Source organism: Pan troglodytes, chromosome 12 (assembly GCF_028858775.2).
Source record: "Pan troglodytes isolate AG18354 chromosome 12, NHGRI_mPanTro3-v2.0_pri, whole genome shotgun sequence".
Taxonomy (NCBI): domain Eukaryota; kingdom Metazoa; phylum Chordata; class Mammalia; order Primates; family Hominidae; genus Pan; species Pan troglodytes.
This window is the reverse complement of record NC_072410.2, coordinates 36,577,217-36,589,541: the sequence shown is the minus strand read 5'-3', so window position 1 is coordinate 36,589,541 and position 12,325 is coordinate 36,577,217. Positions and strand designations below refer to the sequence as shown.

Below are 12,325 nucleotides of genomic sequence, written 5' to 3'. Positions count from 1 at the left end.
AACAAAAAATTATGTGAAATAATAAACAAGATCTAGTGGTAGAACTAATAAACACCCTATTTAGAAGTAGTGATGAGCATAGATAATATTCAAGAGATCTGCAAGTACTATAATGTGATCTGAAAACATCTGTGCTTTCTATTGGTGACATGGTCACAGTACTGCTAACATTACTGTGGTTTGTTGCCAGTATTCATAGTTGAAGAAAATGGTTTTAAATTTCAATTTGAGGCTAGGGAAAATAAAGATGTTTCCCTCCTTCAAGTTCAATGAGCCCCTGAATTCTATCTACAGACTCAACTCCAGGATAAGAGTCCATACATTTAGAAGAAATATTTGTCTTCATGTATCGCTTTTTAAATGTTCTATGTAGCCGGGTGCAGTGGCTCACAACTGTAATCCCAGCAATTTTGGAGGCTGAGGTGAGCAGATCACCTGAGGTCAGGAGTTCAAGACCAGCATGGCCAATATGGTGAAACCCTGTCTCTACTAAGATGGGTGTGGTGATGGGCGCCTGTAATCCCAGCTACTCTGGAGGCTGAGGTAGGAGAATCGCTGGAACCTGGGAGGCAGAGGTTGCAGTGAGCCGAGATCATGCTATTGCACTCCAGCCTGGGCAACAAAGCAAGACTCCATCTCCAAAAAAAAGAATGTTCTATGTAAAATTTTGCAAAGTATATCTTATGATGTGAAAAATAAAGTTGATGTTTCAGTGAATTCCCACTTTAGTCTTTTTTTTTTTTTTTTTGAGATGGAGTTTCATTCTTGTTGCCCAGGCTGGAGTGCAAGGGCTCGATCTTGGCTCACCACAACCTCCACCTCCCAGGTTCAAGCGATTCTCCTGCGTCAGTCTCCCGAGTAGCTGGGATTACAGGCATGGGCCACCATGCCCAGCTAATTTTATATTTTTAGTAGAAACGGGGTTTCTCCATGTTGGTCAGGCTGGTCTCGAACTCCTGACCTCAAATGATCCTCCAGCCTCAGCCTCCCACAGTGCTGGGATTACAGGTATGAGCCACCACGCCTGGACCGCTTTAGTCATCTTGAAAATAAAATACATCAAGAATGTATACTGATTTGGGGCCAGGCATGGTGGCTTACGCCTATAATCCCAGCATTTTTGGGAGGTGGAGGCAGGTAGATCACTTGAGGTCATGAGTTCGAGACCAGCCTGGCCAACATAGTGAAACCTCTCTGTACGAAAAATACAAAAATTAGCCAGGTGTGGTGGTGGGCACCTGTAATTTCAGCTACTTGAGAGGCTAAGGCAGGAGAATTGCTTGAACCTGGGAGGCGGAGGTTGCAGTGAGCAGAGATCACGCCACTGCACTACAGCCTGGTGACAGAGCAAGACTCTGTCTCAAAAAAAAAAAAAAAAAAAAAAAAAAGAATGGATGCTGAGTTGGGCCACATGAACTGACCCAAATAGAATTACAAAGCATGTAAATGTCAATGACATATCTGGGGGCCAAAATTTATCACCCTTGTTGAAGGTACTCCTGCTTACAGAAGTCCAAGGAAAACCTACCCTGTAACAGACACAGATTCCCCTACAACCAAACTAAATCCTAGTATTACCAAATCCAACTCTTCACAAACACTGCTTTGTGAAAGTTATTCAGTATATATTAGAAATTACATGTGCACCTGTAGCTTCTTGTACTAGAAAAAACAAAAGCTGGAATTCATTCTTAACATTCCAAAATGTGTTCATACATTTTTCTAATTATTTTGTACATTAGCTAATACTCTCATCTGTTAACTGCTACCATTAGATTGTAAAATCTTGACTGCAATAGATTTTACACTGTCTAATCACCATGTGCTACACATTATGTGCGCTAGGAAGATGAAATACCACCTTGTGTACCCTTATACCCAAGTAGTAACATGGCATTTAAAGCTTCCAATCCGTGTCCTTCTGAGGGATACTGGTCTACTTGGGTTTGAACCCAACACCCTTACATCACGCAACTTCTAGCCTTCCCATATTGGTAACCAGCAAATTAAATTTCCTGGGTGGTTTCCACTTTGCTGACTGAACTCTGATATTTAAGTATTTTTCTTGGACTTTGAATAAAATGGAATTTTCCTTAAAATTTCAAAGGTTGTAGTTTCTTGCTACTAACATCAGAGGTCTAATTAAACTCTTTTGTAATATAAGTACATACGACTGAAACAATGTAAAGTGTGTGTAAAATTTTTTTTAAAACTACAGTTATGATGGCAAAGTAACTTTACTGACCATGTATGATCCTGATCCTTAAGATTAATAATTTATGCATTTTACTTTAATTTACTCCTTAAATGACTTGGAATAGAGATACATTTATACATACTGAATAACTTAATGTAATTATAAAATAATGTATTAAGTCCCAGTATTAAATTTTGAAAAATCAATGTTATTACTTCATTCTTTGAAGTGTTTAGCATAAATTAAATAATCATAAACATTTAAAATAGCAGGTGTTTCAGGGAACATGAGAGCTCTCTGTATTATTTCTTAAAACTGCATGTGAAGTTTGAGAAGTATCTCAAAAAGTTTACCTATGGAAATAGCAATTTTAAAGCAAACAACAAAAATATTTAAGTGCTATTAAAATATGAAAGCAAATCTGAACTAATTCTTGCGCTGCATCGGTGTTGTAAGATATAGTAAAGCACAATGTATAAAATTCATTCTAAAAAACTTAAAGGCTTTTTTCAGTTTGTTTTTTAAACATAATTACTCTAAGGCCAAGCACAGTGGCTCACGCCTGTAATCCCAACATTTTGGGAGGCCGAGGCAGGCAAATCACTTGAGGTCAAGAGTTCCAGTCCAGCCTGGCCAAAATGGCAAACCCTGTCTCTACTAAAAGTACAAAAATTAGCCGGGTATGGTGGTGGGAGCCTGTAATCCCAGCTACTCGGGAGGCTGAGGCAGGAGAATCGCTTGAACCTGGGAGGTGGAGGTTGCAATGAGCCGAGATCGCACCACTGGACTCCAGCCCGGGCGACAGAGCAAGACTCCGTCTCAAAACAATAACAAAAAAAGATTAATTATTCCAGACTATCTTCCCCTAGTGAGAAAAAGCCGATATCATACGGAAGAAAGCAGTCTGTTAAATATTACACTTCTCTCCACCCTCGATTTTTCTTTTTGTCCTCCAAGTCATGACAGCCAAAACACTTCTAATCATTCATTGGGCTCACCTCAGAATTGTCCATGGCGGCTTTCAATATGTTGGAGTGTGCATTGACAGCCTGGACCGCAGCATTCTGAGCTGCAATAGCCTGCAGAGTGACACTTGCAGTTTGCCTCAGAGCATCTTCTAAGCTCTTGGCTAGAGCTTAAAAAAAAAAAAAAAAATGAACAGTTAAAAAACAAGTCCCTACCCCCATAAATGACTTTAAACTTTTGCTGTTCTCCTATTTAGTCTTTCATTGCATTTCCCAAAAAATTTAAAAAGGAACAAAATACATAAGACTCAAATTTAGGGAATCAAAGTTTCACTTAAAAGTATGGTAAAGGCCGGGCACAGTGGCTCACGCCTGTAATCCCAGCACTTTGGGAGGCCGAGGCGGGCAGATCACAAGGTCAGGAGTTTGAGACCAACCTGACCAATGTGGTGAAACCCCGTCTCTACTAAAAATACAAAAATTAGCCAGGCATGGTGGCGGGTGCCTGTAGTTCCAGCTACTTGGGAGGCTGAGGCAGGAGAATCGCTTGAACCTGGGAGGTGGAGCTTGCAGTGAGCCGAGATCACGCCACTGCACTCTAGCCTGGGCGACAGAGCGAGACTCTCTCAAAAAAAAAAAAGAAAACATGGTAAAATACTGATAATTTAGTCTGGATGATAAATCTATGAAGCTTTATTACACTTTTTTTTTTTTTTTTTGAGACAGAGTCTCGCACTGTCGCCCAGGCTGGAGTGTAGTGGCGCGATCTCGGCTCACTGCAAGCTCCGCCTCCCGGGTTCACGCCATTCTCCTACCTCAGCCTCCCGAGTAGCTGGGACTACAGGTGCCTACCACCACGCCCAGCTAATTTTTTTGTATTTTTAGTAGAGACAGGGTTTCACCGTGTTAGCCAGGATGGTCTCGATCTCCTGACCTCGTGATCCACCCACCTCAGCCTCTCAAAGTGTTGGGATTACAGGCGTGAGCCAGCGTGCCTGGTTTTTTGTTTTTTTTTGTTTTTTTGTTTTTTTGTTTTTTTGGAGACGGAGTCCCACTCTACCGCCCAGGCTGGAGTGCAGTGGCACCGTCTCAGTTCACTGCAACCTCCGCCTCCTGGGTTCAGGCGATTCTCCTGCCTCAGCCTCCTGAGTAGCTGGGACTACAGGTGCCTGCCACTACACTCAGCTAATTTTTTTGTATTTTTAGTAGAGACAGGGTTTCACCATGTTAGCCAGGATGGTCTCGATCTCCTGACCTCGTGATCCACCCACCTCAGCCTCTCAAAGTGCTGGGATTACAGGCGTGAGCCACCGTGCCCAGCCTACTTTTTCTTTTCTGTATATCTAAACTTTTTCAAAATAAAAAGTGTTTTTTTTTTTTTTCAAAATTATTTAAAGAAGGGTAATGTATTTCAAATGGGAGAAACAAGGTTTAGGACACTATAGCCCCTTTTACATATTGTGGCTATAAACTCAACAAATCCATCAGCTTTCTTCATTTTAAACAACAATCATAACAGGGAAAAAGAGGTGCCCATTTCATCCCCTTAGCAAGAAGGAATACTCATAGCAAAACACTTATGTTGACAAGATACAAGAAAACAGACAAGAGAAAGAAAAAGACAAATAAGAAAACAGGTCAAAAAATACAAAACAAAACCCAAAGGCAACTTGAAATGGACAGTGTTCTTCCACAAAAGGACTCAAGAAATAGCAGACACCAATGTTCAAGAGGCTTCCACCTATTAAGATCACATTTCTATATGCTGTTTCGGGAATACCAAAAAGTAAAGCAAATGACAATTTTAGATAATTTACTAAAATGCAAAAATAAATGGTCATTTGAAGAAAGGCGGCTAGTAAGAATACTAATTTAATAATAAATGGGCCAGCGCAGTGGCTCACGCCTGTAATCCCAGCACTTTGGGAGGCCGAGGCAGGCGTATCACCTGAGGTCAGGAGTTCGAGACCAGGCTGGCCAACATTGTGAAACCCCGTCTCTACTAAAAATACAAAAATTATCCAGACATGGTGGTGGGTGCCTATAGTCCCAGCTACTCAGGAGGCTGAGGCAGGAAAATCGCTTGAACCTGGGAGTTGGAGGTTGTAGTGAGCCGATATTGCACCACTGCACTCCAGCCTAGGTGACAGAGTGAGACTCTGTCTCAAAACAAATTAATTAAATAAATGATATCACATGACAAAAAATAAAAAATGTATTTGACAAGCGAGAAAAAAAGATGATTTTGAGCAAAAGAAGCATAAACTAGCAATGAACAAATGGAATCTGATGAACTACAAATGGTACCTCTGCAAGAAAGATAAAACTAATAAGGAGAAAATAAAAAGAAATTGACAGAAGTGATAGAAGTGAAACGAGAGCAGGGGATACAACAAGAGAAAGGGGCAAGGGAGAGAAACCGTGGTATTTGGATCCCATGACATGCGTGAGTGAACAGTGGACATCAACTACAGGCAGTTGTGAACCACTTTATGGAGGCCACAGAAAGTGGGCTGCTGGGAGGCACCTGCTGCTTCCAGCCCTCTTCAGAGGTTTAGTCACTGTCCTTTGATCCTTGATAAATATTTCACATGCAAACGCACATGTGTACATTTTTAAAGTCAAGTTTGAGGGGGAATTAAGAGGTGACAGATAAAATTCTGAAAATTTTCACTTTGCCCAAAATGAAAGATGAGAGGAACCAGGGAAGGAAAAGAACAGCTGGAACAGCAGACATCTCCATCTTACATTTATAACTTAATTTCAAGGTGCCCAAGTGATAAAGAGAGAAAAGTGAAAAGTGAAGAAAAAACAGGACTAAAAGAAAAAAGAAGTAGGAAAAATGAAATATTTCACTTAGTTAGAAGTCATTTATTAAATATTCACAAATATTTGTAACACAATCAGAAGAATACAAAAAATCAAAAACGAAAATCCAAATCCAAGTAGCAAAACTAATGCCTTAGGCACAGAATGACACCTATGCTATTCTAAGAAACTTGGTTCCTCAGGGTAGGGCAGAACCAGCACATTACAAGGGAAACAGGAGCAAAACAAATGACGAGGAGATCAAAAAACTATAAACAGCTGCCATGAGTACTGAACTCTCTGTCCAGCAAAAAGCTACATCCCACGACCTCCAGAGACATCAACATATTATAGCACAGTACAAAAAATTATGTTACATGTGCTTTAAGACAGAAAAATAAATTGATAAATATCTATTATCTTTTTTAAACCATCGAAAAATTTAAGAATCCTGACCTACCGAGGACAGCAAAAATAATAATAATGATAAAAAAAACTTGGCCAGGTGTGGTAGCTCATGCCTGTAATCCCAGCACTTTGGGAGGCCAAGGTGGGAGGATTTCTTGAGGCCAAGAGTCCAACACTACCCTGACCAACACAGTAAGAGCCCATCTCTTAAAAACAAACAAACAAAAAAAACCATAAAACTGAAACTTAAAAAGGAATATGCTGGTTAGCTGGAAACCAGCGATGTGTAGAACATTCCATGCCCCACCAGTGTCAGATAAAAGCACTACTAGAGAGTCCAGAGGCTAGATGATAAGGCAGTGTAAACCATTCTGACTCCAACAAATAAATTTACAATTATTAATAAACAATTATTTACAAGTATAAATTAACAATTATTAATAAAAGACTCTTAGGGCTGGGTACAAGGGCTCAGGCCTGTAATCCCAGCACTTTGGGAGTTCAAGGTGGGAGGATCACTTGAGCCCAGGAGTACGAGACCAGTCTAGGCAACATAGTGAGATGCCTGTGTCTATAAAAAATTTTTTAAAAATTAGCTGGGTATGGTGGTACACGCCTGTAGTCCCAGCTACAGAGGAGGCTGAGGTGGGAGGATGGCTTTGGCCTGGGAGGTTGAGGCTGCAGTGAGCCATGACAGTGCCACCGCACTCCAGTCTGGGTGACAGAAAAGAGCCTATCTCAAAAAAATAAATAAAGGACTTTTAGGCAAGCTGCTAAAACATAAATAATCAATTTCTGTTTCCCAGAGTATAAAGAATCTTTAGCGCTAACATAATCTTTAGTATTATTTGGAGTTTTCACCAACTATACACTAAAAATAGCCTTTGTCACTTAGGTAAAAGAAGTTTAGATGAAATGAAGGTGATGAATAAAGCAATGCCACTAAAAAACAACCGCAGCAACAAAAGAAACCACAACTAGCTGATAGATGACAAACTTGTGCTGATAGTTTAAGAAGAGAGCAACTGGGAGATGACCCAAAATCCTTAAGAAGCTGTCTGGTTTACATACACTCAATTTTAACTTGTTCTTGTTTTTCCTGTTGTGCAAGGCGAGCTGCAACTTCTTCAGGTGGTCGCTCCCTTATAGAAGATGAGGATGCTTCTTCTTGCAGCAAAAGTAAATAAGAGGAAATCAAATTTCAGCATAGAATTTTAATAGCTAACAGGGATATAAAAAAAGCATCGTTTGTACTGGCCAGTTATATCAATGCAGGGCATTTTTGTGTTAAGAATTCTAAAACTATATCATTACTCTTAATGATTCCAAAATGAAGAAATAGGAATCAGGCTTTAATCTTCTTGTTTAAAAAGATACATTCGGACATTTAAATTTTAAAAATTTCCTAAGAAACTCTGAAGACCTAAACCTAGTGTAAATGTATACTTAGTGTCTATGTGTTGCCTAGGCATTAAATAGTTCTGATGAGTGTATCATGTATAAAAGAACAAATAGAAATAATTAAATTACCTGAAAGCGCAGGTGTGGGTTTTCCTTCACCAATTTCAGGGTGATCAGTTTTTAAAGATTCCTCAGGCTGAACTGCAGGGGCTGGGACCGACAGGGTATCACCTGCTGCAGAAATAATTTGAGCCGCTTCTGTAGGTGCTATAAATATATGTTACTCATGGTATTTATACTTTCCTGGGTTAACAGAGAAACACACAGAAATTTACTACCACCATCACCACCCACTTCACATCTGACTCCTTAAAGACACAAATATTTGTACTGCCACATGTTTGAATAACACACAAACAGGGGCACTGTCCACTGCATATATAAACTCACACAAAATGGACAATGGTTGGGAGAGAACAAAAGAAAGAAGTCTTGTCTGCATCCACCTGCATTTTAACCATCATTATTCCAGGCAAGGCTTATAATAATAATATTAACACACAAGAAGGGGACATTTACACATGGAAAAAGAGTAACAAAGGAAAAAGCCTGTTAATGATGAAGACAGACAAAAGAAAGCAACTAAACAAAGAATGTTTTTTAATTGCTTTGAAGAGTGGTAGAAGACGTGTGAGCAGGAAAAAGATTACAGTTTTAAACAAAAAGATGAAAGGTCACAGTGATCAAGAACAGAACTGAGTTAAAATACATACATATATATATATATATATATATATTTTTTTTTTTTTTTGCACACTTTGGGAGGCCAAGACCAACCTGGCCAACACAGCAAGATCCCATCTCTATCAATCACTCAATCAATTTTTTGTGTGTGTAGTATTTTTTTTTTTTTTTTGAGACAAGGTCTCACTCTGTTGCCCAGGCTGGAGAATAGTGGCACTATCATGTCTCACTGCAACCTCGACCTCCCAGGAACAAGCAATACTCCCACCTCAGCCTCTGGCACATAGCTGGGACTATACGTGTATACCACCACACCTGGCTAATTTTTAAATTTTTTTGTAGAGACAAGGTCTCCCCTCTCTTGCCCAGGCTGGTCTCAAACTGCTAGGCTCAAGTGATCCTCCCTCCTCGGCCTCCCAAAGTGCTGGGATTACAGGTGTGAGCCACTGTGCCCGGCCTTGGTTTTAAAGTAACAGTCAATTATCAATCCCCTGGCTCAGCATTCTCTTCCCATCCCACCCAGCATATGAAACAATGTTTTTTTTGTTTGAGACAGAGTCTTGCCCTGTCACCCAGGCTGGAGTGTAGGGGTGCAATCATAGCTCACTGCAGCCTCAACCTCCTGGGCTCAAGTGGTCCTCCCTCCCGAGTGCTGGGACTGCAGGCATGCACCGCCATCCCCAGCTAATTTTTAATTTTTTATAGAAACAGGATCTTGCTAAGTTGCCCAGGCTACTTTCAAACTCCTGGGCTTAGGTGATCCTCCCGCCTTGGTTTCCCAAAGTGCGGGATTACAGGCATGAGCCCATGCACCTGGCCTAAAATAAAATTCTTACAATGGCTTCCAAGGACTGCCACAATAAACTTTTTGCTCCCTCTCTGACCTCATTTGCTCCTGTTCTCCCCTTACTCAATTCACTCTAGCCTTATTTGCCCTTTGCTTGAATATATCAAGCCTCTACACCAGCTAATCCTGCTGCCTGGGATGCTTTTCCCCACCACCCTTTTACACGACTTACCCCCCTTATCTCTTTCTAATCTTTGCTCAGATAACCCCTTCCAGGTAAGGTATTCTTACACATTCCATTTAAAACTGCAGTATTCCCTCCCACAATGTCTGACATCCTATACGTTTTACTTGTTTATTCCCTCTCCTCACCCAATCAAGAAATATTAGCTGAAAATTTTTTTTAACTATTTTTGTTCATGGCTGTTTCCCCAGTACTTACAAGAATGTCTAGCACAGAAAAGACAGTAAATTTCTGCTGAATTAAAGAAAGTCAGGTGATTTAATCAAGGACAGACACAACAAAGGAGAAACATAAGAAGTTCAAATGTATACTGAACAGGTTAGAGTTCAACAGGCAAGTGCTGTAAATTAGGGTGGGGTGACTGGTAGTTTCTGAAGTCAAAAAATATCTGCAGGGACTAGAGCAAGACACTTTCATCACTAAGAAAGAAGAGAGGATAAAGAATTGGTGAAGAGGCCGGGCATGGTGGCTCACGCCTGTAATCCCAGCACTTTGGGAGGCCGAGGCAGGCAGATCACCTGAGAGCGGGAGTTTGAGACCAGCCTGACCAACATGGAGAAACTCCGCCTCTACTAAAAATAGAAAATTAGCTGGGCGTGCTGGCACATGCCTGTAATCCCAGTTACTCAGGAGTCTGAGGCAGGAGAATCGCTTGAACCTGGGAGGTGGAGGCTGCGGTGAGCCGAGATTGTGCCACTGCACTCCAGCCTAGGCAACAAGAGCGAAACTCCATCTCAAAAAAAAAAAAAAAAGAATTGGTGAAGAGATTTACCTATAATTTTAAAAAGATGGTTCAAAACATAAGTACCTGTTGCTGAAGCTGGAGTATCTCCCTTTTGTTTTTGGAGTTGTGAGGCAGGCTGTTTAGATTCTTTCATTACTTCTGATACACTAGAGATTTTTAGTGGACCCGACTGAATCTTGGAAATAAAAAACATATAACATTTCAGATACACTTCTGTTTTTTAAAAAGGTACAGTGATTTGCAGTATTTCAAATGCCAAGTCTTTCAGGCTTTTAACATAAAGTTATCAACACTTTGTAACATATGTATTTTATTAAACATAGTTGAGAGAAACCACCATTACTAGAAAAGTGCAGTTCAAAAATTTCATTCCCAATGACCAGCCCATATTTTAATAGTAACAAAGGTTTCTATTAGTGTGACCAATAAAGTCCATGACATATGATCTTCTCATTAAACACCATTGCTTGTACTTACACAGTATTAAGAAGACTATTATCATTTCCTTTCTAAATCAAATTATGATGTCTTCTGTATACATTCAGTTAGAAGCAAATGATTATTAAAGGCTCTGAGTGAAAATACAAATGAATTTTGTTTCTTTGATCTCCAGGATTCATGCAATTGCACAGTAAGATATATGATCAACTTGTAAGCAAGGCTTGCCTTCCTCTTTCCCAATTATTGCCTGCTCTAAGTTTAAGACACTATTCATTTAAGAGGGCTGCCAGATATGTGCCAGAGAAAATTACTTTTATTTTTATTTCCATTTATGTTATTCCACTTTTTGCCCTAACTTCGCAGTAGGACTCAGATATCCCTAACATGACTACTTAAACACAACAGGGTGGTTCTGAACTTAGTCACTACCAGAAACCAGAATTATTTCCATTTTCATTAAAATATTATTTTTGAATGATGAAGACTGTTTACTGTAACAAGCAAAATAATAACAAGATATATCAGTGGCTTTAACTTGCCTCTTCACTGCTCCTTTCCCTTTCCACTCTCTTAGGTAGCCACTGCTAATAGCCTGGAATCTATCCTTCTACTCCTGAGCAAAAGCTCTCGTATATACACATAAACAATGTTTCACTTCCTTAAACAAACCAAAATAGGGTTATATTATACAAATTACCTTGTAACTTGCTCTTTTTTTCATTTAACACTATATCATGGACATTCTCTTTCAGGTCAAGAAATTCTGTTTAGTTGCATAATATCCTCATATAACGATTTCCCATAATTTGGTCAACTTCTCCTCTATAGTCATTCAAATTGTTTCCTATTTTGTTTTGCTTTGCTGCTACAAACAAAGCAATGAACATCCATCCCTGTCCATTTAAATGAAAAGCACCGTAGTGTAATATCTATGGGATAGTTTTCAGAAGAGGAATTGTTGGGTCAAAGGGGTTGTATATTTTTAACAGATGTTAACAGATCACTTTCACTTAAGGTTCTAGTGATTCACATTCTCATAATTAAAGTTTGTGTGTGATCTATTTCCAAATTCAGTTGTTCTATTCCTCTAATTTCTTTTCCTGTGTCCCAACCTTATTTTATTAAAGTAGCAGTATAAAAAAGTCTATCTAGAAAAGCACCCCTCCTCATCCCTTTTTCAAAATGTTCTTGAGTAGTCTTGTACATCATTAATTCCTCCATATAAATGTTAAAACTGTATTATCTGGTTCCTCACCATCTAGAAAAATTCATTCAAATTCTTACTAGATTTGTGTATATAGACACACCATAAAAACATCATTTCTCTCTAATATATACATATACATTTCTCTCAAATATATATATGTATGTCATATATATTTGGTACTATCTTAATTTGGTACTATCTTAATGTAATTTGGTACTATCTTAATATATATTTGGTACTATCTTGGTACTATCTTTAATGACATACATATATATTTGAGAGAAATGACATTTTTATGATATGAAGTTCTATCCAGGAATGTAACAGTTGTAACCATTTAGGCAGGTGTTATTCCATGTCCATCAAAAAGATTTTATG

At 39.2% G+C, this 12,325-nt stretch overlaps 1 protein-coding gene across 46 annotated transcripts in view; it reads right to left on the bottom strand.

Annotated features, from left to right (window-relative positions):
- Positions 1–12,325, bottom strand: part of IMMT (inner membrane mitochondrial protein) — a 51,884-nt gene that overhangs the window by 19,384 nt on the left and 20,175 nt on the right. For 10 of the 46 annotated variants that reach the window (XR_010149351.1, XM_063789668.1, XM_001137190.6 and 7 more), the window contains exons 4-7: positions 10,363–10,474; positions 7,909–8,013; positions 7,450–7,545; positions 3,196–3,332 (exon numbers count right to left, since the gene is read on the bottom strand). Coding sequence is in view for 18 of the 46 variants with exons in the window: in XM_001137190.6 (XP_001137190.2) it covers positions 3,196–3,332; positions 7,450–7,545; positions 7,909–8,013; positions 10,363–10,474 (450 nt within the window). In the remaining 28 variants the exon portion in view is untranslated. Of the gene's footprint in view, positions 1–3,195; positions 3,333–7,441; positions 7,546–7,908; positions 8,047–10,362; positions 10,475–12,325 lie in introns of those variants that run through there. The other 36 variants (XR_010149350.1, XM_009442789.4, XM_054678571.2 and 33 more) reach the window with 13 other exon arrangements.